Source organism: Chrysochloris asiatica, unplaced genomic scaffold, assembly GCF_000296735.1.
Source record: "Chrysochloris asiatica unplaced genomic scaffold, ChrAsi1.0 scaffold00004, whole genome shotgun sequence".
Taxonomy (NCBI): Eukaryota; Metazoa; Chordata; class Mammalia; order Afrosoricida; family Chrysochloridae; genus Chrysochloris; species Chrysochloris asiatica.
Window position 1 is genome coordinate 25,910,041 of NW_006408522.1, and position 26,899 is coordinate 25,936,939.

Consider the following 26,899-nt stretch of genomic DNA (forward strand, 5'->3'; position numbering starts at 1 on the left):
TCCTTGGAACTACAACCTGGATTTCATGCAAGTGCTGGGTCTGCAGGTTAATTTAAAGGTGTACTACAAATCTAGTTTCTACAGTTGTGAACGATACTTATATTGATGTCTGCAATGCTAAGACTTTTAACTTATGAATTAGAGAAATACGCCAGGAAAAACGTTGTTTGTTATTGTTAACTGCTATTGAGTTTGTTCTGACTCATAGCAACCCTATATGGGGTTTCCAAGGAGCGGCTGGTGAGTTTGAACTGCCAACCTTGTGGTTTGAAGTCTAGTGCTGATCCTATAGCGTCACACCAGAAATCCTCATCGAAATAGTCTTATACCTATTCCTATATATTTATTTCTAAAATGCTTAAGAGAAATATTTAGCTAAGATTAAGCTTTAACTCAGAGGTAGTCACTTAGATAAACATTTTATGTAATGTAGTTGAGTAATTTTACCATAGGTTATATTCTTTAGGCAGTCTTGTAAAGACCACATTCAATAGGTCTTCTTGCATGTTTTGTTTTATAGAAACGTTGTTGTTGTTAAGTGCCATGGATTTGGTTCTGACTCATAACAACCCTGCATAGAGTTTCCTTGCTGTTCAAACTGACCTTGTGGTCAGTGCTTACCCTACAGTGCCGCACTAGGACTCCATAGACACATACGGGTTGGAATCTATTTGAAAAGCCAAGCAGCATTAATGAAATGTAAGTGGTAGTGTTACATAGCAAAAGTAGCACTGAAAAAAATGTTACCACCAGAATTTTTATTATAAAAACTTTCAAACCTATGGAAAAGTTGACAGGGTAATGTTAATAATATAAGAAATACACATACATATTTCACCCCAAGTAAACAATTATTGACAGTGTTTTATTTCTATACATGTAATGTATCTGTATGTATATGTACAGAGAGATGTGTGTGTATGTGTACACATATTGTATATGTACAGAGAGATGTGTGTGTGTACACATATTGTATATGTACAGAGAGATGTGTGTGTGTACACATATTGTATATGTACAGAGAGATGTGTGTGTGTACACATATTGTATATGTACAGAGAGGTGTGTGTGTGTACACATATTGTATATGTACAGAGAGATGTGTGTGTATGTTTACACATATTGGGGGGCTTCAGAAAGTGCATAGAAGAATGAAATGAGAAATAATTGACGTCCACTCATATATGTTGTTGTTAGGTGCTGTTGAGTCCATTTTTGGCTCAGTGAGCAGATGTGACAGAGTAGAACTGTACTGTAGAGTTTTATGGACGGCAATCTTTATAAGAGCCAGTTGCCATGTTTTTTTCTTGTGGCACTGCTGGGTGAGTTCAAACCACCAACTTTTCATTTATTACTAGACCTTATTCTATCTCTTTCTTTTTCTTTTCTGCACACACATACACATACACACCCCACCTATTTAGAGATACATGGACTGAAAAGTCAGTTTGAGCCACAAGATCTGTAGTTCAAGCTCACCAGTCACTCTTTGGAAACCCTGTACAGGGTAGCTATGGATCAGAACTATTCAATAGCACTTAACAACAACATATAGATATATGATTTAGCCAAAAAAAAAAAAAAAAATATATATATATATATATATATATATATATGTTTTTTTTTGCTATTTGTTTTGCTGAATGTTTTGAAAATTAAGTTGCATACATCATGATATTTCCTTTGTAAACAGATTGGACATCCTCTTATGTAACTACAACATTTAAGAAAACAGTAGTACGTTGTATTCCCAATTGTCTTAACCCTTTTTTTTTTTTTTTTTTAATGAAAAAGTGCTTGAAAAAACAAACTTCTCATTCTCCAGCTCCTGATCACTGCTGATCTACGTTTATTCTATGCATTTGTGTATTCTAGATTTTGTTCTAGTGTGGTGCTGCAGGTTAATGTGCTGGACCGAAAGGTCACTTTGATCCACAAGGTCAGCGACTCAAGCTCACTAGCCGCTCCTTGAAGCCTTATACAAGGTCGCTGTGAGTCGGAACCAACTCAATGGCACTTAATGATAACAACAAAGATATTGCATATCAGTGGAAGCGTACCTTATTTTTGTTATGATTTGTTTTACTTAATATAATCCTGGTGTGGTGCTGAAGGATACATACTGGACTGCTAACATCAAAGTTGATGGTTCAAATCCACTAGCCACGCCTTGGAAACCCTAAACAGAGTCACTATGAGTTGGAACCAACTCCATGGCACTTAAGAGCAGCATAATGTTTTCAGAGTTCATCCATTTAGATGACGTCTGTTTTATCTATTTTGTTGTTATTGTTGCTCATGCTTTTAGTATCATATCTGAGAATCTTTTGTCAAAACAAGGTCCTGAAATTGTACCCCTGTGCTTTTCTAAAAGCTTTATTTTTCAGATTTGTTTGGTTTGATGAGTTTATGATTATTAAGAAAATACTAAAGGAATCTGGTATGGCATTGTAGGGTAAGCACTCAACCTCAAGGTTGGTTTGAACCACAAGGTCGGTGGTTCAAACTCACCATCCACTTCTCAGAAACCCTATACAGAGTCAGAACTGACTTGATGGCACTTAACAAAAACAACCATACTAAAAGGTCTCATAATCATTACAGTACTGTAGAAATGAATATTATTTTGTCATCATTGTAATGCTGCTGTGTTCTGTTGAGCAATCCCAGATTTGGGGTTGTCTCAGGTTTGTAATGTTTGACTTCATGCAAGCAGTCAGCTGTTTCGCAAACACCACCAATTAATCATGAAACATGAGTCAACATAGAAAAACAAATTGAAACATTACATTTAGAGTTCTAGAAGGCAAATTGCCTTGGAAGACTTTCATAAAATATAAATGCCCAGACCCCATGTCATACCTACTGAGGCAGACGTCTTTGAGAAGGGGTGGGACCTAGTGTCAGTATTTAGCAAATACTCCCTAGGTCCTTCTGTTATGTCCTAAGGTTAAAAATGACCCGAGTAACAAAAAGTAGCAGCAGTTATGAGGCTGATTAAAAACCTAAATGTTATCTGTGGGCTTCAAGTCAATTCTGACTCAGTGACTCTGTAGGACAAAGTTGAACAGCCCATAGAGTTTCCAGGATTTCCAAAGGCTGTGATCATTACGATGGAGTCCTGGCGTGGCACTGTGGGTTTAATGCGCTGGACTGCAAAGTCAGTTGAACCGCAAGGTTGACGGTTCAAGCTCCCCAGTCACTGCTTGGAAACCCTATACAGGGGTCGCTGTGGGTTGGAACCGACTCGATGGCACTTAACAACAACAATCTTATGAGAGCAGAGTGTGTATCTTTCTCCCTCAGAGCACCTGATGAATTCTATCCACCACTTTAGAACCACTATGCTAATAGGGATGCTTATAAGACTGGTTAGAATAATGGAATTCTTTTGCTTTAAAATTTCTCAGAACTAAAAGTTCTCTCAACTCCGTCTCGAGGCACATCTTGACATTCCATATATTAGGAGCCAGCCTACCCTGGGAGAAGAAAGTGTGCTGTGAATATTTTCTGTCATGGATAAATTGATATCTCATTCTTTTGTTTATAATTTTTATGGAAAGAAGGATTTAAAATAATTGGAGTTTAGTACCCAAAATTACATCCCTGTGCCCTCCCTGCAATTTGTGGTTTAGTGACTGGGCAGGAGTGACAAGAATCCATTGTCCCATGGGATGTTCGTTCTCTGTAAGTGATGCATTTGTTTCAGGATAAAGTCTGATCACAAATGGAAATGAAACAGTGCTGTAGACCACAGCGTTCTGAACTGCAGAGCTGGGAGCGGACTGGGGATGGAAGGCTGCATCCGCATGTTGGTCAGATCCCAAGCTGCTTCAAGGCCAAATCTAATGGGACAGGGAACAGTCCTAGAGCCTTAACCACTCAGAATGGGAACGTGTAGATACAGAATTTCCCAGGAATGAGCCATGTTAGAGTAAGCGGGTTAAACACAATTAAAATAGCATTTTAATTTTGGAAAGGCTTGGCCTCTGTCCCTAGTTCATGGAGGTCTTATAAGGAAGTGATTGTAGAACAATATGCAGGCAGAAAGTATTTTTAATGTTATATTTTAGTTGCATTCTGAATAGTAATTTACATTGAGGCTAGGAATGAATTAGACATTAAACAAGCATTGAACTGGGCACATTCCCTGTCTAGTGCTGAAACTCTCTAGAACAAAAACAAAACCAAAACTATAAATTTTGCCTAGCATCATTTAAGTGCTATGGGAATAATTATAAATAATTGGATTATTCATAAGGCATTGGGAGTGTGGTTTTTTTTTTTTTTTTTTCTGCAGTTGGAGTATTGAACTAAAAGCAGCAAACCAAACTAAAGGAAGCTCAGGACACAGATGCTATGCCTCCAGACTGAAATACCATTTATAGGCTACATCAGTCCAGCATTTACCTTCCAATAGGCTTTCGTTCCAGATCTGTTCCATGTAGATTTGGTCTCTCACCTTTTATTGAAACTATAGCTCTACCCATAATATATTTGGAATCCTGGTATGGTGCTGTGGGCTAATGCGCTAGACTGCAAAGCTGTTTTGAACTACAAGGTCAAGTAGCTTACCAGTCGCTTGTTGGAAACCCTATACAGGGTTGCTATAGGTTGGAACCGACTTGAAGGCACTTAACAACAACAACCAATATATTTATGTCTTCTTGTTAATCTACAGTGTCAAACGAGCTCCTCAGTTTGATTGTTTTCAATATCACTTTATCCTTAATAATACATGGAGTCCTGATATGGTGCTGTGGGTTAATGCGCTGAACTGCAAAGTCGATTTGATCCACAGTTGGCAGTTCAAGATCACCAGTCGCTCTTCAGAAACCCTATACAGAGTGGCTATGGGTCAGAACTGACTTGACAGCATTTAACAGCAACAACAAGTGATAAATATCTAAGGTAGAAAAAAGAAAGTTCTGTTCATAGATCTGTTTTATATGATGACACTGTACCACATATTCTGTACATTTGACTAAGGTGAGGTCTTACTGTGCTCCTGTAAATAATCACCTATGTGAAATCAAATAGGGATTGTAGTGGCTCTGTAGGATAAATACTGGATTGCTAACCACAAGGTACTGGTGTGGTGCTACAGATTAAGGTGCTGGACTACAAGGCCAGTTTGAACCACAAAGTAAGCAGTTCAAGCTCACCAGCCACTCCTCGGAAACCCTATACAGAATCACTATGAGTTGAAACTGACTCAACAGCACTTAACAACAACAATAACAACTGCAAGGTCAGTGGTCTGATCCTACCAGTTGCTCCGGGGAGAAAGTTGATACTTTCTGCTCGTGCAAAGATGTACAGCCTCTGAAACCCTATGCAGGGTCACTGTGAGTCAGAACCAAGTTGATAGCACTTAACAGCAACAACAACAGCCAACAATGGTCAAAAACCACTTGAAAATAAAGATGAAAATGTAAGGGGGTAGGGAAACTAGATTAATGGGAACAGAACAACCCGAATAGAAATAATGAAACTCTTCACTCATTGAAAAGAATGTAATCAATGTCACTGAAAAATTGTGTAAAATTTATAATAGAGACTTAAACTGCTGTGTAAACCTTCACCAAACACACAATAAAATATTATTTTTTAAAAGCAGGTAGGGAATAAGTTCTGATATATACAACAATTAGAAAATTTCAGAAATAATCATGCAATTACTATAAATAAGTTTAGCCTAACAAAAATAACATCGTGATAAATGGAGAATAGATTTAAGTTGTCAAAGACTTCATTTTGCTTGGATCTACTGTCAACACTCGTGGATAGAGCAGTCACGAAATCAAACGATGTATTGCATTGGGCAAATCAGCTGCATAAGACCACCTTAAACTCCAATGAATTCCAACACTGTGAGGCTGTTTTTACTATGAGGTGCCGTCGAGTCGGTTCTATCTCATAGCGACCTTTATGTACAACAGAACAGAACACTGCCCGGTCCTGTACCATCCTCACAATCATTGTTACGCTTAAGTCCATTGCTGATGTCACTGTGCCAATCATTGGGAATCGTCCTCCTTTTTCTGACCCTCCATTTTCTGAAGCATGATGCCCTTCTCCAAGGACTGGTCCTATCCTGCAGTATGAGAGATGAAGTCCTATTCTGAAGTATGAGAGACCAGTCCTTGGAGAAGGGCATCATGTAATACAGTGTTTCTAAGATTTAGTTGCGTTAGATGTGTTTTTATGCTTATGCACAACAAAACTATTTTACATGAAATAAATAAAGATGAGTGCTATGGGCCTCATAAATCCAGTCAGAATTAAAAGGATCATTTCTATTCCGTGTATTTCATATTGAAATGAGGGCAAGAAGTCGTTGATCCTGGAGGAGTTTCAAGGAAATTTTTTTTGAGCACCTTCCAATGAGGAATCCCTGTGTGAGGTTATCAACCAGTATGAGAATGGATCTGCGTTTTCTTAGCAGGTGATAGTGTGCCTACTGTCACCCACAAAAGACTATATTTACATCTCACCTGGATTTTTACAACCCTCAGATATCAAGATAAGTACAGATGGTATCTTGACAAAATAAGGAGGAAAAACTAACTCTAGTAATGGTGAAGAGATTATCAATGAAAAGTAAGAATCCATTGTAGGTTCTTGTAAATTAATTTTTTTTTTAACTTTTGAAGTATTCTTTTGAAATTTTGTTATTGTTGTTAAGAATATATACAGCATAACATCCACCAACTCAACCATTTCGACATAAACAATCCAGTGCCATTGATAACACTCCTCGTGCATGCTGGGAAACCATTTTCACCATGCTTTTCCGAATTGTGCCTCCTCCTCTATTAACATATTAAATTCACTCCCCAGGAGGTTTTTATTAGAGTCCTGGTTGGACTGTTAACTGCTTGGTCAGCAGTTTGAACCCACAAGCCACTCCTCCCTGGGGAGAAGGATGAGGCTGTCTGTTTCTATAAATATTTCCAGCCTCAGGAGCCCTAAGGACCCGTCTCTTCTGTCCTCTAGGCTTGTTATGAGTTGGAATCAACTCCATGGCAATGGGGTGTTTGTTTTGTATTTCTTTAGGCTTTCTATCTAATTTCTTGATTTGATGTTTTCATTTAGATCCCATATTTGTTGTTGTTTTTAAGTGCTGTCAAGTCAGTTCTGACTCATTACAACCCAGTATAGGGTTTCCAAGGAGTGCTTAAAAGAGCATAATGCTCAAAGCAGACATGGTTTACTAGTTAAACTAGACTATGGTTTTACAAAGACTTCAGGGGATATTTTTGTTTTATGGTGTAAAGATTATCTCAGGACGGTAGCTTCAAGGGTTTATCCAGCTTCCATGGCTCCACAAAGTCTGGCATCCATGAGAATTTAAAATTCTGTTCTGCCTTTTCCCCCTTTTGGTCAGGTTTCTATGGAATCTTGGATCAAAATGTTCAGTAATGATAGCCAGGTCTTTTGATTTCAAAGAAGTTAGTGTCGCTTTGCTTTTTAGTTGAGAATAGCATTCCAGCATAAATCTGATTGAAGAATTTATACTTGCTTTAGTAAATTGAGAGGAAAAAAGAAACGAACCTAAGTTTCCTTCCTTGTTTTCTAATCTGGAACGTTTTCTTGGGTTGCTCTGATATTTCTATTTTCAGTCTTGGTGGCTGCTGCTTGAAACCGTGTGTTCCCCATTCTAAGAAACAAAATAAAACAAAGCAAAATCACTGTATTTATACAACCTTCATAAAATATAGTAAACATTGTGTGTAACAATGAAAAAGTAGAAGCAATTTAAATGACTCACACTAAGAAAATCATTGCCTAAATTATGTTATGCCACAATTAAAGTGATATTTTAGAATCATACTTAATCACATGTTGTTGTTGTGAAATGCTGTCGAATCTGTTTTGACCCATAGCAACTCTGTATAGGATTTCTGAGGAGTGACTGGTAAGCTTGAACTGCCAACCCTGTGGATCAAACCAACCTTGCAGTCCAGCGCATTAACTCACAGCACCACCAGGATGCCATTTACCATTTAATGACATAGGAGAATGGAAAAGATAGTAGGAATCAAAATTATATATTAGTATAATTTCTACTTTTATGATTAAAAATAAAACAAATACACGATATACACATATATATCTATCTATCAATTACATGAGGTAATAAACCAGTATGTTATCAAGGATTTCTTTAAAAGATTCAATAATATGTGATTTGAGGTAGTCCTTTTGCCCAGGAATTACAATAACTTCAGACCAATGTCCTTAGTCTTTACATTAGATAACTAATGTCCTTTGTGGACTCCTGGTGTAGTACTATAGGATTAGCACTGGACTGTTAGCCCACAAACCACTCCTTGAAAACCCTATTCAAGGTCACTGTGAGTTGGAATGGATTTAACAGCACTTAACAACAACGTAGTGGTTACGAATCGGGCTGCGAACCTTAAGGTCAGCGGTTCGAAACTACCAGCCGCTCCGTGGGAGAAAGATGAGGCTTTCTACTCCCGTAAAGATTTACACCCTCGGAAACCCTGTACAGGGTCGCTATGGGTCGGAACCGACTCGATAGCACTTAACAACAACAACAACAACCCAACAATAATGTCTTTTGTGTGAGTAAATCATGTCTCGTGTGTGATGTTTTTTCTTTACAAAGAAAATATGACAGACTCAATTTAAAGAAACATGACAGTACCACAAGTTTTAAAATTCTTTGCTTTTTCCAACATAAATTACAGTAGACTGTAAGCTCCATGAGGGCAGGGATTTGGTCCTTTAAAACATACCTAAAGAATCTACATCAAGACAGGTTCTTAGTAGATAACCAATACAGCTTTTCAAGTGAATGAATGGTCATCTTATGGGCATATTTGTATAGCACTTCACAGTGGTAACTCATCTGATCCTCACAGAAATATCTTCAAGGTGCTGTCACTCCTATCTGGTAGGTAAGGAGAATGGGATTCCGAGGTAGAGTTTTGCATTGAGTAAGTCATGTGTGATTCTATCCCTGAAGTCCGTCTCCCATTTTGGAGTCAGGCAAGATTGGGCATAGCTGTTATTCTGCATGATAGTTCTTGCTTTTCTAGACTTTCATGGAACCCTTGTTATTTCTTTTCAGATTACAGAACAGGCCCCTGTTTTACTGTGGTCAGCAACCAAATGTGCCAGGGACAGCTCAGTGGAATCGTCTGCACAAAAACTCTCTGCTGTGCCACCGTTGGCCGAGCCTGGGGGCACCCCTGTGAGATGTGCCCTGCGCAGCCTCATCCCTGCCGCCGTGGCTTCATCCCCAATATCCGCACGGGTGCTTGTCAAGGTAAGTGCTGAGTCGGTGGGATTATTAATGGATTAATCTTATTTGCTCTGGATAGCCCTTCTCCAGTGAAGTTGGAGAAATTTGGAAAAGCAGTGTCAGAGACATAACTTCACGAATTTTGCTGACTGCATAACATTCAACGAAGACATTAGGGACCTGGCTCAATGGCGAGCAGCAGACATAGTAGATTGCTCCTTGCCAGGTGTTCCTCCTCTGACCCCAGTACTTTCATAAGCCTCTGACCCCAGGGTGGTGTGATTGTAGTTCCACCAGTGCTGGCTACTAAAGCATTGCCAGGTCTAAATACAAAGCGAGATTTGTGAACAAGATAGTTTTGCTTTCCTGAGTTTTTTGTGTTTTTTTTTTACTTCTTCTTCAATCATACCTATTTGGCGTTCCCCTGTTTCATGACCTGAAAAAATTTACTCCTCTCACCATTTTACATGCAGCATTATGTTTTATTATTATTTTATTTTTTTTACAAGTCAGAAATAAATTAGGATTTGTTTCACAATTTTAAATATCCCCAGATGTCGCCTGCTTGCGTCTCCTCCTGCCTCCCATAGAAATCCTTATTCTGTTTTTGGCTTGTAGTCCCTTTCTCCCAGCTGTACAAATTCTTTCATTGTCTGGATGTCTGGCAGGAAACAGGGGGACAGAGGCCGCTCCACACTAAACTGATGGGCTTGAAAACTCCCAGGCTCTATCTGTGTCTTTAGACATCTTCAGTGCTTTTTTCTTCTGAGTGAAATTCCATTGTTTGCAGAAAATTCAGACTCTGCTTTTCTCAGGCAAATAGACAATAGTTTGGCTTTCTTTTATACGTTAATTCTAAGAATAATATGCAGCAAACAAGAACTTGAACTTATTCTGTGGTTCTCCATTAAATCATACATCCTGAATATCACTTCTGATGAACACTGTTGGTTCTGACCTCTGGCTACCAGGTACAGCATACAAGTTCTTTATACACCCTTGAGCCTGTTAAGTGCCTTAGAGTCAGTTCCGACTCATAGCGACCCCATTATACACAACAAAATGAAGCACTGTCTGATCCTGGGCCATCCTCATAATGGTTATGAGTCCATTGTTGCTGCCACTGTGTTGGTCCCTCTTGTTGAGGGACCCTTGAACTTAACCTTTTCAATGTCAGGAACAGGGAGAAGTCATTTTGAAATCCTAGAATTATAAACAGGGGTGGTTTGTAGGATTTTATAATATTAAGAGTAAGTTTAGTTTCTCTTTTGTTTGGTGCCTACTTGATTTTCTTGTTCTTAGAAAGCCACAGAGAGTTTTCAAGAATATCTTGATCTTGGTGCTCTGAAGTTGACTAATGCCCATCAATTCAGTGACAGTGACCAGAAAGCCAGACTTTGAGTTCCCAGCTGCTCATCAGTGCCATCTTGTCAGAGGCTGAGTTGCTAACAGAATTACAGAAAGACAATGAACAAGGAGAGGGAAGAGCTGCTTCTCTTAAGCTGTGCTATTCCTTCATATAAACTCGCTTTCTCTGCCATTTGCTTCCTGCCTGTGCCATTCAACAGCCAAGACAAACAAAAAAGGTTGTTGTTGTTGTTGTTTATATGAAACTAAACACACACACAAACCCCTTATACATTTTAAAAGGCAGTTATATTAGCACTTTTAAAAATGAAAAATCTTCATGCATTTTTTTTTTTTTTTAATGAAGAGATTCTACCATCAGGTTGGGTGCCTCTCTCCTTGCTTTGTATTTGAGCCAGTTGTGGGTGAAGGAATTTCAGTCTTAGAATATGTAATCAGCAGCGAATCACTCTCATATGTATCTTATAGTGATTAAAAATCATGATCAGTAAGACTGTCTAGTTTTGCTTATATGTTAATGGCCATGTTTGCCGTAAAGTAAAAATTTAATTCAAGTGTTTTTTTTTTTAATGAACATATTCAACATTCAAGGGAATGGGAAATTTTCATCCAAGACAAAATTGAAAGTTATAGTCTAATTATGTTTCACATTCATTTGTGGGTCAGGACATTCTATTTAACACATTAAGTGATAGTGTCATCCCAAAATAAATGCTGTTCCCTTAGCACCCCTTTTCCTTCATGCTGACTTTCTCAATAAAGTTATTAGAAATCTTACTGCCTTTTTCTTCACACAATGAAGAATTAAACTAGTTCACTAGACTCCTGATCTCTAAAAGAATACCCTAAGTAGAGAAAGTTAGTCTGTCTTCCTAGGGTGGGTGAGTAGGCTGTCTTTACTAAGTACATCAGACTTTGGTGTGCTTTCGATGAAGAAATGCAGCGATTATCCATGTACTTTTACAATCTTTCCAGTAGAATATACTGAGCCTGGAGTGATTTAATTTTGTTCTGGAGGGCTAATACTCAAGATTGTATCTTGAACCACAGGCTGTCCTTACATGTCTGTGACACCGCATTCAACAAAATGAACAGAGTTCCTGCTCTCTTGAAGCTTATGTTGAAGACAATTGATACATAAAACAAAACAAACAACAAACAGACAAATATAGAATAAGTCCGTGGAAGATTATAATAGTTGTTAGGTGCTATTGAGTTGATTTTGCCTCAGAGTGACTCCATGTGGCAGAGTAGACCTGCCCTACAGGATTTTCTAGGCAGCCATCTTTATGGGAACAGATCACCAGGACTTTTTCCCATGGATCCTCTGGCTGGGTTCAAACTGCCAAACTTTCGTTTACCAGTTTAGCCCTTAATCTTTGCACCAACCAGTCTCCTTAGCTGGCAATTAAAACTCACTGTTATTAAGTTGATTCCAACTCATAGCAAACCTATATAGGATTTCTGAGACTGTAATTCTTTATGGGCACAGACAAGCTCATCTTTTTCCTACAGAACTGCCGATGGGTTTGAACCACCCACCTTGTTATTAGTCTAGTGTTTATCATACAGCACCATCTTGGTGATTGTTGTTGTTAAGTGCCATGAAGTTGTTAAGTGCCAACTCAGCGACTCTGTATAGGACTTCTGAGGAGCAGCTGATAAGCTTGAACCTCCGACCTTGTGGTTCAAACTGACGTTGCAGTACAGTGCATTAACCCATAGAGCCACACCAGGACTCCTTGGTGATTAATCCTATGCAAAATAAGAGGGTAAGAAGGGTGGTGAGTACCTGGAGGCTCGGTAAGGAATGGCCTACTTCTCAAATGTACTTGGAGAAGAGACCTGAAGGATGAAGCAGAATGAACCATCCTTGTAGCTGTATGTCATTATTAAGTGCTACTGAGTAGGTTCCAGCACATAGTGACCCCGTATAAGGTTTTCTATATAGAGGTGTGGCTTGGAGTTTGAACTGCTGACCTCGCGTTAGCAGTCCAGTGTTTATCGTACAGCACCACATCAATGGAGGAAGAATATTCCAGGCAGAGTGGCCAACTACTATAAAAGCCTTAAAACAAGTGCATTCTTGACATATTTAAAGCATAGCAAGGGATCAGTGGGTTGGAGCAGAGTGAGAGAGTGGAGATGTCAGGAGGTGAGGCTAGGGAGTCGATTAGACCATGTAGAACCTTCTAGAACTAACATGGACTTGGGCTTTGAGCTGGGAGGGATAAGATCTGATTTCCCTCTGGCCACTGTTCTGCCAGTCAGCTAAGTATGCAGAAGAGATTACACGTTAGTCTAGGGGTATTGCTTTTTGCTTGGCCCAATTCTTTGTCTTGCTCAAATTTTACTGCTCAAAAGCAGTCTACAGAATGCAAGATGGACATTTTCCATTTTGTTTGTTCAAAAACATTGACTCTATCAAATAGCCTGAGTGATCTTCTTTAGGTAAATTCTGTTTTTACTGAACCGTTCCATACAACTTTTTTTTTTTTTCCATACAACTCTTTAAGACAGTTTTATTATAGATAGGTGTAGCATTTTGATTCTAAAGATTTCTTAAATAACTCTGTTGCATCACTATGTCATTCTGGAGATCAAAATGAGGCAGAAAATAAGCATCTTTTTACCACTCTATCCTTGTAACTTTGAAGCATACATCATAAAAACCCAGAACATATTCTCTTCTTTACATGAGGAAAATGGAAGGTGGGGAAATCAAAAATAGTGTGACTTCTTATAAAATGTATTGACTTAGCCATGTTAATCAAATCACTTGATTATATGAATACCTGTATAAAATATGTAAATATATAAATTATCTGGTGTGATTGTGAGAAATAGTTTCTCTTATTACATTCCAAATATTATGGTAGACAAGCAACCCACTGATATGAATCCTATATATCATGGTCAAACTGTTGCATCTTCTTTTGCAATGAATTTTATATGAATTTTATATGAATCTCTCTTTCTCTGTTTCTCTCTTTCTTTCTGGAAACTTGACAGATGTGGATGAATGCCAGGCCATCCCTGGACTCTGTCAAGGAGGAAATTGCATTAATACTGTTGGGTCCTTTGAGTGCAAATGCCCTGCTGGACACAAATTTAATGAAGTGTCACAAAAATGTGAAGGTAAGAACTCTCATACTTTGCAGTTAAGTGTGTGGGTGGGTGGGGGGCAGGATGCAGGCAAAATTCAACATCAGTGGCAAGCCTTGTTTGCAAATTGTTTCTAAATCCTTCTGTCTTTGTTATATCTATGAATGTTTAAATATAATACTCGTAACCAGAAATAATATGTCTTTGTGCTATTGAACCAGAAAAAACCTGCAGTTTTTTCCACATTTTTAGACCCAAAATAAGAGATACATCTGAATCAAATTAAATATTAAAACATGAAATATTTTTGAACCAATATTTGATTTGAAATGTTCAAGACACATGTTTCTGCATAGTTTTAGAGACATGAATTTCAATTTGATCGCTAGATATCACTCAGAATGATATATCCTCTGCTCCTTTTTCTTGCTGAAATGTATGTTTGCTTTTTGTTTGGAGAGATCTATTGTCTCTGACATTTATGCTCTTAATGCAAGTTTTGGAATTTCTTTTCTGGGAATAATATATTTCTATCAAATGGAAACCTTTTCATATAAATCAAATCAGAAGATAACTTGAGATACATTTATATATTTGTATTTAGTTTGTAGATTGAGCTTCTCACAATGTGTGTCGAGAAAATGGATTCATATGCACCACTATTGCTGTTTGCCCCCCAAAAAACCCCAAAAAGTCCTGGCTTTCAAGTCCAATAAATAATTTCTTCCTGAAGGGGAATATCCAAGAGATAAGTAGGCAGCATTGAGCTCACTCTTCTTTGATGAGTTCATGTACCTTGTGTGTGGTGGTGATAGTCTGCCGTGGAGTCAGTTCTTACTCACAGCGACCCTGTATAGGGTTTCCGAGGCTGTAAATCTTTACGGGATCAGAAAGCCTCATCTTCTCCCACAGAACTGCTGGTAGTTTTGAACTGCTGACTGTGAGATTAGCAGTCTGCCTTGTAACCACTATAGTAACAGAGCTCCTTTGTGTATGGTTGTGTTTGAGAGTAACGTAGCAACTTTCATAGGCCTACTTCTCTGATCAAGCTCAAAAGAGGAATCTATCATCCTTCAGACACTATATCCACTGGGTGTGGGCTGAGGTTTCATTTTAGTGAATGCATTTTTTGTTGAGAATAGTGACTATGTTTTATTTTTAGACTCTACTGATGAAGAATCATTCCTTTAAAGTCATTTGCCTAGGCTTACTATGAGAGTAACTAGGGTTCCAGTTCATACATGAACGGGGTTATTCCAAACAAAACTTGTTTAAACATGTCTCTGTGCTTAGTGAATGGCTGCAGACAAGTTTTCTCAGTAATAAGCTTGTCTTCGCATCGTTAGGGTGCCTTCTTTAAAAAAAAAGGTTCAATCAAAACTGGCTTCTGAGAGCCTGTTAAATTCAGGGCAGGGAGGTCAGTTCAGAAGACTATGGCAGCTGTTTTTGAGGATTCCCAAGGATTACTGTTGGTAGACTTTCTTGAGGATGAAGAACTATCATGAAGAATTATTAGGAAGAAGTTTTCAGAAAATTGAAAACTGCATTGGTGAAAAAAAGGCCAGAAAAGTTGTGCTGAGGAATGTTTTTCATCACAACAATGCACATGCTCAGTTTTGAGGGTAGTAAGGGCTGTCCTGGAGTCCTGGTGTGGTGCTGCGGGTTAATGTACTGGACTGCAAGGTCAATTTGAACTGCAAGGTTGGCAGTTGAAGCTTACCAGCTGCTCCTCAGAAACCCTGTACGGAGTCACTATGAGTTAGAACCAACTCGACAGCACTTAACAACAACAAAGAGCTGTCCTAAGAGAATTTTGTTGGGAAACCTTACCACATCCATCCTACAGACCTGATCTTGTTCTTCAGACATCTTTCTGTTTCCCAAACTTAAAGAACATTTAAAAGGAACATGATTTGATTTAACTGAGGATGTCAAAATGGACATTTTGACATTGTATAAATCAAACCAAAAGGAGCTCTGGTAGCGTAGTGGTTATGAATCGGGCTGCTAACCTCATGGTCAGCAGTTCGAAACTATCCGCCGTTCCGCGGGAGAAAGATGAGGCTTCCTGTTCCCATAAAGATTTACAGCCTCGGAAACCCAGTGCAAGGTCACTATGAGTCGGAACCGACTCCACGGTACTTAACAACAACAACAAATCAAATCAAAGAGCACAGGATTCTTTGATGAATGATAGCTGCTAAGTGCCATCAAATTGGTTCTGACTCATAGTGACCCTGTGGAGGGTTTATGAGGAGCAGTTGGTGAGTTCAAATCACCGACCTTGCTATTCAAACCAGCTTTACCATCAAGCACTTATTCTACATCATGGAAGGGTTAGAGAGATGGAGACACTGCCCCTCAAAAGTGTATAGGTCTATATGGAGCATATAGAAATAGTAACTTCACATTTGGATGTTTTGTTTAATAATGACTTTGGTGATTTCAGAGCCATATTTTTTACTTACCCTCATAAGTGCAAAATAGATTTAAATTTGAGGCGTAATAAATACATTACATATAAGAAGTGTAATATCTACTTGCCCTACATTTGATAGACTTACCTTTATGGGTTGGAGTCATTTTTAGGTTATTAATCATTATTGTATTTATAATTGGCATTGTGTTCTTGAACATATTATAAACAGTTATTTGAGTTAGCTGTGAAAAATACTTTAGTTCATTTTTATGAAATAAGTCCCTCAAAAACATTTTTCAATGGGAAGGAGGCATCAAAAAGTTTGTGAAAAAATGGAATTACAGGAAAATGGAAGTTTTCCACAAACTTTTTGAAGCCCCTTCATATTTTTCCACAGGGCCAGCTGTTCAAACCCAGCAGCTGCTCCTTGGAATCCCTATACCGATTCGCTATGAGTCAGAACCAATTCGACAGCACTTAACAATAACATATGTTTCAAAGAACAATTAAGTTAACGCTATAGGCCAATGTATTTTAGAAGTTGTATTACTGATTCAAGTTAGAGGCAGAGAATGCTATAATGAGAGAGAACAAGTATGCCTCCTAGGTTTACCCTTTCATATCATCAATGAAAGAACTGTTTTGAGCATGTTAAGTGCCATGTCTGACGTCATTCAGATAGTGCTGAAATGTACATCTTCTGACTCACGGTGTTGTTAAGTCACAACAACACTAGTGTTGTTTCTACGGTATTACATTGTCTTTTTTTCTAGATATCAGTCACTGCCTCTACTTTGTTAACAACTGTATTTCCTACTATTCAGAAAAAATTTTTTAAATGTATTTATAGATTTTCAGTTATGTCCATATATTTTTGTATGACATCAACTTAATAAGCTATTAAGTATATCACATGCAAAATCCATATCAAGAATGGGTTTTGAGCCTTACATTGCTAAGTTTCCTAAATTAGCATCAAGAGCTACATTCATCTTCAAGACTTAGGTCAATATGGTGCATATGATTTGTCTGTCTGTGTTTTGTTTTTTGGAATTATGATAGCTTTCAGCATGGACTTTTTGCTTGGTGTGGCGCTACAGGGTAATGCACTGGACCACAAGGTCGGCTTGAACTGAGAGGCTGGCAGTTCAAACTCACCAGCTGCTCCTTGGAAATACTATACAGGATTGTTAGGAGTCAGTACTAACTCTATGGCACATAACAACAACAAATATCAGTAACTGTCAGTCAGGAAGGGGCACTGTCTAGGAATGTAAAAGTACAGAAGACTCGGAGGCAGTGCTCAGATGGAAAGACAAAGGACTCAAAGCCTTATATTAATACTAGGAAACTGATTATGGTGGAGCACTTGGAGCCAAAAATTCAGTCTGAGATAGTAAGCTAATAATTCTTTTCCACAAATATCTTTTTCAGCTGTATTTTGAAGTCAGTAGCAAGATAAGGAAAGAATACTTTTGGCTAGACTTTTTTTTTTTCCTTTGCCATCTGGTGTTACAGTAAATTCAGATGACTTTTTTCCCCATGTCTTTTATTTTTCTCTGAAAAATTAACATTGGAAGACAGTGTCCTGTCAGTACTGCTGACCTGGAGGTTAGTTTGGGCACTGTTGATCAGTCTTAGTAGGAAAGCAATCAGAAAGTCCTATGAGAAGTCTTGGTGAGTGCAATTCCCCTCCTTCAACTCCCCTGCTCTCCTTAAATTCTAGCATCTTACTATGAGGTTGGTGCAGGACAAGGCAGTGTTTCATTCTGTTGTGTGTAAGATCGCCACAAGTCAGAACCAAGTCAGTGGCACCTAAGAACAACAACTATGAGAATGGTGGAACTCTGGAGAAATAATGGTCCCCAGATGGTCTATAAAGAGAATCCCAGAAAATCAGACCCAAAAACCACTAAAAAAATCAAGAGACTTTGTATGTATCCTTTGTTAAAATGGTCAGGCTACAGTGGGATTCTGTGCCCTTGTGGGAACTGTTCTGGCGCCTTTGTATTTTATTCCAGTGACTTTTAAATGTATCCCACTCCGGATTTGAAGAAGAAGTCAGGTTTCTAGAGGCCCATGTTGTTGTTAAGTGCCGTTGAGTTCATTCCGATTCATAACAACCCTGTTTAGGGTTTCCAAAGCTGTAAATCTTTGCAGGGTCAGAAAGCCTCATTTTCCCTCACAGAACAGATGGTGGGCACTAAGCACCGACCTTGTGGTTAGCAGTCTAGTGCTTATATTATGGCACCACCACGCTCCATCTAGAAGCTGTTGTTGTTGTTAAGTTGGTTCCGACTTAAAGCAAATCTTATAGGGTTTCCAAGAAGCAACTGGTGAATTTGTTAGCTTGTGGTTAGCAATCCAGTACTTACCCTACAGTGCCATACCAGGACTTCTATATTGTTGTTGTTAAGTGCCATTGAGTAGATTCTAACTCATAGCAACCCTCTACTCCCTTAAAACAAAGTCACAACCCCCTCTAAGACTAAAACTCAAAGGGAACCCTTGAGCAGACATGTAAGCTTGCTGGTTACCACATTGGTCTACTGGTGAGAGAAAGAGAGGAAAACTCAGCAATGAAGAAATGGGCTGAGTTCAACCACATGCCATAGACTCCCGTTGACCTGGAGATGTGAGAGAGAAGAGAAAGGGCTGGTTGGTGATGTGAGACCTGGGAACACCTGAGCCCATGGACAAGGACATAGCCACAGAGGGCTAGAGCTGAGAATGAAGCATCCAGCTGATATGAAGTGAGGGGAGATGCACAAGAACACGCAAACTTACAAATAGTACCCATTTGACCTAGCCTTGATGGCTTGATAATCAGAACTCGACTAGAGGAGGATTAAAAAAAAAAAAGTTTTGATAAAGGAAACGAGGGTAAGTTGCTACAATTTGATGAACTTGACCTATACTCATGGATGTTTGTTGTTGTTGTTAAGTGCCTTCGTGTCAGTTCCAACCCATAGCGACCCTGTATAGGATTTCTGAGGAGTAGCTGGTGAGATTGAACCACCGACCTTGCAGTTCAAAAGGCTTTGCAGTCTGGCACATTAACCCACAGTAGCTCAAAATATCAACAGAGAGGGAAGGAGTCTTCATATCAAGTATCAATGCTATCCCCTCTGTATACAGGATTAGATAGGGACAGGTAACTTAGACATTGGCTATCTAAAATGAGGGGCAAAAAAGGCACGAAGTGACTGGCTTACAAGTTATCAAGAGAGATTTTAGTTTAAGAGTGTGTGGGGGAAGATAAGAGACCCCACTGAATAGTTTTCATCTTGTGTAGATGCGTCTGGTGAAAAGAGATGGGGATAAGATTCTTGTGATTCAATAGTGAGTAACTGTTATCATGACTAATTGCAACTGTCACAGTTGTAAACGTAGAAGTTTTGTAACAAAAATGGGGGAGTGGTTAATCATACAGTCCAAAAACAAAGGACCCTAGGACCATCAAAAGACCATCAAAAAGAACTAATCAAAGGATCATCAAAAAGAACTGAAATAAATAGAAATACTGTTAACTGGTGGTACATGGAAAAGATTGTAATCATTGTAATGAAACAAAGTATATAATCTGCTGAATGTAAAACTGATGGTCTACCCTATAAACTTTCACTCAATTCACAATTTAAAAAAAAAGTTAATTATTAGAAAATTCTAAAAAACAAAAAGAAGCAAAATAATTAAATCAAATTGATCTTAGCAAATTTAGAAGATGTTAACTTCAGATGTGGGAGTCTTGATATAGCACTGTAAAGTAAGCACTGGACTGCTAACCATAAAGTCAACAGTTCAAAGCCACCAGTCGCTCCTTGGAAACCCTATTAGGGTCGCTATGATTTGAAACAAACTTGATGGCGCCTAATAACAACAGCAGGAACCTCAGATGTGAGGTTTAATTAAATGCTTATAATGATACCTTCCTTTTGCAGCGTTCTCCCTTCCTTTCTAAAATAGCTTCCCATTTCTCAAAACCTAAAAAAAAAAAAAAAAAAAAAAGCATGTACTAAGTTTTAGATAAATGCATATAATTTGGGTGCATATGAAATACAAATTAGCAAGCTGAAATGATTGAATAACAGTGATTATTTTTTGGTAAATTTGAGAAGAAAAAGATCGAGATTTCTAGCTGTGATTTGAGTAACAGACTCCGAGGTTGATGTTTCTGATGACTGTTGTTGTTCGTTTAAGTGCCGTTGAGTCAGTTCTGACCCATAGCGACCCTGTGTAGGGTTTCTGAGGAGCAGCTGCTGAGCTTGAGCCGCTGACCTTGCAGTTCAAACAGCTTTGCAGCCTGGCGCATTAACCCACAGCGCCACACTGATGATTGTAAAGGGTGCAGAAAAACACAAGAGCCTTTTCCTTTTGAAAACCGAGTTTCATATTTGCATAGGTTAGTGGGAGGAAATGATTAAATGAAAAGTGTAATTAAGGGATTAAGTTTTATTTCTGGAAAAGTCCCTTGGATTCCTAATTAACCACTAATATTTTGGGATTTAAATTATCGCCAGTCTAGCCTTTAGCAATTATAATAGAAAGTATGATGCAGAGACTTTTTCAAAAAGAATGTCATTCTTAACTCTTCGACTTCCCTAGTATATGAGCCAAAAAATTCAGTCCATGAGGGCACCTAGTTATTATAGGTGTGGCGCTGTGGGCTAATGAGTCAGACTGCAGTCGTTTGAACTGCATGGTCGGTGTATAGACCTCTATACAGGGTTGCTATGGGTCAGAATCGACTCGACGGCACTTAACAACAACATCCTGTGAGGTACCGAGGACTATCCATGGGAATGTTTAAACACTGGCACGGCTGGGTTCTGTGTTTTCCAGCAGGTTGTAGGCCGTTAGCTCACACTTGAGTTAACTGTGTTGTAAGCAAAAAAACAACAACACAGTCCATATGGAGTGCAATTCTGCTCTGACACATAAAGGTTGCCAAGAATCAGAATTTTTTTGTTTTGCACCCCCCCCCCAAAAAAAAAAAAAAAAAGGAAATTAGAAAGGCATTCGACTGCTGAAGGAAAGAGAATGTGCCAATGAGGAAGGGCCATTCAGGGGAATTGAGCATCATTAAATAAGTGTCTTCAGATTTAACAATTGGGCCTAGTCCAATTTTAGCGCAGTAAGATAAGTACTAGAACTGCAACGTCAGTAGTTCAAACTCACCAGTTGCTCCTCAGAAACACTATATAGAGTCGCTATGAGTTGGAAATGACTTGATGGCACTTAACAACAGCAACAAGTTTTATAGTTATCTGTATGAAAAATAGGGAGGTGTGTACCAGGATGTATTTCCTGACCTGTTTGGTTTTGATGGCAGACACTTCCTCTTTTCCTTTCCCCAACCCTTGCCAATTGGAGATTTGGGTTTAACGTCATCTTATATGGTTCCTAGCTGTGTGTGATAAGCACTGGACTTCGAACTGCAAAGTCAGCAGTTTAAGCCCACCAGTCACTCCAAAGGAAAAAAATGAGGTTCTCTGCTTCCTCAAAGCTGTACAGCCTTAGAAACCCTATACAAGGTCACTATGAGTGGGAGCTGGCTTGATGCCATTTAGCAACAGTAAATGGGTTCCTGGGTATTGCAAACCCATCAGCTGCTCCTGGAAAAGATTCACAGTCTCTGGAACCCTATACAGGGTTGCTGTCAATAGGAATTGACTCTTTGGCAGTAGGTTTGGTTTGGTTTGAGTAGTACAAATGATTTGCATTCTGCTACTAATTTAAAGGTTGGTGGTTTGGACCACCCAGTGATACCACAGGAAAAAAAGGACCAATGACCTACTTCTATAAAGATTACAGCCAAGAAAACTCTGTGGAGCCTTCTTCTGTGGAACACATAGGTTCCCCATGAGTCAATATGGACTCAGTGTTTAGTCTGTTTTGTTGTTGTAAATAATTGATAAATATCTTTGTTTTTCATTCAAGTTTTACTCATGCCTATTTTCTGAAAGTAAAATGCAATGTAAGAGCTGTAAGTTTGATCCCATGATCATGCCTATACTGTGAGGATTAGACGAGGTAACACACATAAAGCCTTTAGACAATGCCTGGTATTCAACATATGCTATTGCTGTTGTTGTTGATTGCAGTGGAGTCGGTTCCAACTTGTCACAACTCTGTATAGAGTTTCTAAGGCTGTGAATCTTTTGCAGGAACAGGAAGCCTCATCTTTCTCCCGCAGAGCGGATGGTGGGCTTGAACTGCCAGCCTTGTGCTTCACAGCCCAGTGCTTATCCTACAGATTGCTTATGCTATAACTCAAATTGTGCTCCTTAACACATTTATTGTTGTTGTTGCTATTATCAGCTCATTAAAGGGCTGTTAGTAGCGTAGTGGTTACGAATCGGGCTGCGAACCTTAAGGTCAGTGGTTCAAAACTACCAGCTGCTCCGTGGGAGAAAGATGAGGCTTTCTACTCCCCTAAGGATTTACACCCTCGGAAACCCTGTTCAGGGTCACTATGGGTCGGAACCGACTCGATGGCACTTAACAACAACAACAAAGGGCTGTTAGTAGCCTGACCAGCATGTGAAAGAATGTTTCCCCATCCTGCCAGAGTTGATTGTATTTTCAAGATAACGCCTTCTGATAGATACTGTCATATAAAAACTTCTTTGGATATTGATGTTGGCAGTCATTTGTGTTAGCAGCATGAGAAAGGATTTTAACAGTATCTCCTTCCATGACCTTTGGTTTAAGCATTGACTTTTAGGGACACTATGAGAAAGGTACATTCTTCTTAATACCTCTGTGTTACATCTGTATCTTCCTGTATCTTTAAATAAGGCTATTTGACCCTGCTGTTGTTAGGTACCATCAATTCAATTTTGACTCATAGTGACCCCATAGGACAGAGGACTGTCCTCCAGGGCTTCCTAAACTATAATCTTCCTGGGACCAAATCACCAGGTCTTTTCTCCTGTGGAGCTCTTGGTGTCTTCACGCTACTGACCTTTCAGAGCAGTCGAGCACTTAACTCTTTGTGTTACTAGGGTTCCTTAACCAATCAGTATAGAATATACTCCTTTCCTCTATAAAACTTAACAATGACAATGCTGTTTATGTTTAGCATTGACTCTCATATGTGCAGTGAAATCTTGTTTGGTTTAGTCTCTAGCCTAGAATAGAAGAGTTGTGTTTTTGCTTTTAAAGTGGTTTAACTGCATGTGAACAATGTCACTGCTGCCTTTTTGACTAACAGGGTGAACTTGAGTTGGAAGATGCTTGAATCTGATCCACTTATAAAATGTTTTGTTGTATAAGTTAAGAGAAGCAGTTAGATTGAAGCAGAAATGTTCTGATATTCAGACCTTGAACCTTTCATAGTTCCAACAAGGCCAGCCCGGTTATTGTAAAACTCCCAGGGGGCTTAGGCCAAGCCTCATCTCTCCCTAGGTCACTGTAGAAAGCCCTACTGGTCTTGAAGCCATGCAGACACCCAGTACCCTGAGTTAAACTTTAGTCTAAGCAAAACATTCCCAGTTTCCCCTCATCTCTTCTTAGTGCCACGTTTATTGACAGATTTCTGGCACTCAGACAATTCAGGTTTGTCCTAAAGACTTGAATTCTGGCTTGTGGGCCAAAGGGCTAATCTAATCACATTCACGGTGTTTATTAGGGGGTGTCTGGGGTCATCACCTATTGAGCAATAATATGGAGACAGAAGGAAGCTGTGATATAGCCCAAAGACAGTCTCAGATGACCCAACAGGAAGTGAAGGAATTGAAATGTCTCTTCAGAGTTGTTCCCCATTGGTTCGAATTGGTCATAACTCCTCAATCAGCCACAGGATGGCAGCTTTCAGGGAAAGCTGATGGCTCTCTCCAGCTGAGGCAGTTCCTGAAAAGACTTAAGAACCAGATAATGTCTGCTGCCAACAGTCCCAGAATCTCAAGCAATAAGTCCTTCCTTGAAGGGGAGTCTGCATGGTACATCCTAACGTCTAACACAATTTAAGTGATCAAAGAAAAAGATGGCATGACTTGGTGGCCCTGTGATTCTTCTGCATGACCATTAATTTAATTGACTTGAGTCTTGGAGCCAAGAGTGCTGCAGTTTCTCTTTTCTCCTTGACTAGAAACTTTTGACAAAAACATAAAAGATTGCATAGTCAAAACATAAATAACCCAGTACTGCACTTACAAGTATGAATTGGTCATCTTAAGCAAGCATTCTTTTCAAGCAGTTTTAACAAAAGAATTTAAGAATTTGGTTTCATAAGTGATTTATTTTCTGTTTTTAAGTGTTTTTTTTTTTTTGTAATTGTACAAATAATTGACATTTTGGGGATAATAATTCAAGTACTGCAATTCTAGTAATATGAACATCTTGGTTCTTCTTTTTATTCCATTTATAGAGTTATGATGAAAATCTTCATCTGAAATATTAAAATATACTTTTTCTATTCTTTTTTGCTTTGGTTGCCGTATTGTGTCATTTCTATTTTAGTGAGAATGCTTATTTTAAAATGCTATGTAGAATTGCCACCTAACTAGATGCACAGTAGAAATGTGAAGTAATAAAAGATTCAGCATTTAATGATTTCTTCATCAGTCTGGCTTGGGTAAGAGTGAACTGCACAGAAGTGAAAAACTGAGTTTTGAAGGGGCCCTGGTGGCTCTGTGGGTTTAGGTGTTGGACTGCTATCTTCAAGGTCAGCAATTCAAAACCACCAGTCACTCTGCTGGAGAAATATGAGGCTCTCTGTTCTGCTAAAGGAAGTTGAGGCTATCTGCTCCCATAAAGATTTATAGTCTCAGAAACCCTGTGTAAGGTCACTACGAGTCAGAAGTGACGTGATGGCAGTGAGTTTGGGTTTATAGAAGTCTTGCAGTGCTATGTCACTTCTACCCTCAAAGGAGCTGTTGGCATTGTTGTGAGGTAGCATCGCCTCAGTTCTGACTCACTGTGACCTTATGCACAACAGAACGAAACACTGCCAGGTCCTGCGCCGACCTCACAGTCGTTCAGCTTGAGCCCATTGCTGCTGCTACAGTGCCATTCCATCTCATTGGGGGTCTTCCTCTTTTTTGCTGACCCTCCACTTTTACAAGCATGATGACCTGGTCCCTCTTGATATGTCCGAAGTCTGAGAGACTAAGTCTAGCCATCCTGGCTTCCAAGGAGCATTCTGGCTGTACGTCTTCTAATACAGATTGTTTTGTTCTTCTAGCAGCCCACAATATATACTTTCAATCTTCCTCTCCAACACCGTAACTCAAATGCAACAATTCTTCTATGGTCTTTCTTGTTCACTGTTCAAGTCAAAGAGGCAGATACTCTTAATATGAGAGGGCTTCAAAAATTCATGGAAATTGTCTATTATCTTTTCAATTTTGTTTTCCATGAACTTTTGAAGCCTCTTTGTGCACAACCTGGTTTCCATGTAAAAAGGTTAAGTGATGGGGTGTTAACTGGAAGGTCAGCAGTTCAAACCCACTGGCCACTCGATGGGAGAATGATGCGGTAGTCTTTTATTTTGCTATTATCTCTTGAATTTGAGTAACCCCTTCAGTAAATCTGTGTTGAGAGACATGCTCATACTTGGAATTGACCATTCTACTCGCAGCTTTTATCCATAAAGAGGTCTGTTTTTAGGGATGTGATTTGTCATGATGATAAGCTTTTAACTGTGTTCTACAAACACTGAAATCCTTCTTTACATTGCAGATATCGATGAATGCAGCACAATTCCTGGAATCTGTGATGGAGGTGAATGTACAAACACAGTTAGCAGTTACTTTTGCAAATGTCCCCCAGGTTTTTACACCTCTCCTGATGGCACCAGATGCATTGGTAGGTTTAATTGCAAACACACAGCATGCATGGCCCTTAGTGTTTATCTTTCTAATAAGTTTTCTGGGCAATTTTCACATGAGGTATAATGTACATTTATGGAAATGTATGTTTTAAATGGCTGTACCCCGTTCTTCAAGAACAGAGGTATCTTGTTTTGGAATTTGTGCCTCCCATAAAAGAGGGATACTGCAGGAGACCCTACAAATACCCTTAGTCTGTAGAAACTGATAGTATTAAGTCTCTGTCCAGTGGATTCTCATCTGGGCTTGCTGGGGTTGAGGAGGGGCCAGGGACAAGGGAAGGGCTCTGTGAAAAGTCTCCATCTCTCCCCTCCTCAGTCCAGGTATGATGACTCCTCTTTCATCTGTTGTGGATGTTAGGTTTCCATGTATGATATTAATTGCATAAAGGGTTCTGTCCTGTGGAAAACAGATCTGATCATTACTGAATGATTGCTAAGAATTCCTTAGGACCCCAGTGGGAGAAAGATCTGGCATCCTGCTTTTATAAAGATTTACAACCTAAGGAAACCCCATGGGGCTGTTCTGCTCTGTCTTGAGTTGAAACTAAATGGTGCCAGTTATCCCTACCAACCATTCTGACCAGGGATACAATGGATAGTTCTGGATAGAAAGGAAGAAAGGTACAAAATTCAAATTCTTTAAAAAGGAAGAATCAGGCAGATTTACTGGCCTGGTTGAGACTAGAAGAACCCTGAGAGACTGTCTCTTTGACATATCCTTTAAACTTGGAATGGAAAACAACCCCGGAGAGCACCTTACAAATAAATAACCATTTGTTGTTGTTGTTGTTGTTGAGTGCCATCGAGTCGGGTCCGACCCATAGCGACCCTGTACAGGGTTTCCGAGGGTGTAAATCTTTACGGGAGTAGAAAGCCTCATCTTTCTCCCGCGGAG

The 26,899-nt window shown here is 39.1% G+C and overlaps 1 protein-coding gene across 1 annotated transcript in view; it reads left to right on the forward strand.

The window, feature by feature from the left end:
* The window catches only part of FBN1 (fibrillin 1), a 321,082-nt gene that overhangs the window by 168,537 nt on the left and 125,646 nt on the right, over positions 1 to 26,899 (forward strand). The window contains exons 6-8 of the mRNA XM_006831678.1: positions 9,104 to 9,301; positions 13,658 to 13,783; positions 25,854 to 25,979. Coding sequence (XP_006831741.1) covers positions 9,104 to 9,301; positions 13,658 to 13,783; positions 25,854 to 25,979 — 450 coding nt within the window. The remainder of the gene's footprint in view (positions 1 to 9,103; positions 9,302 to 13,657; positions 13,784 to 25,853; positions 25,980 to 26,899) is intronic.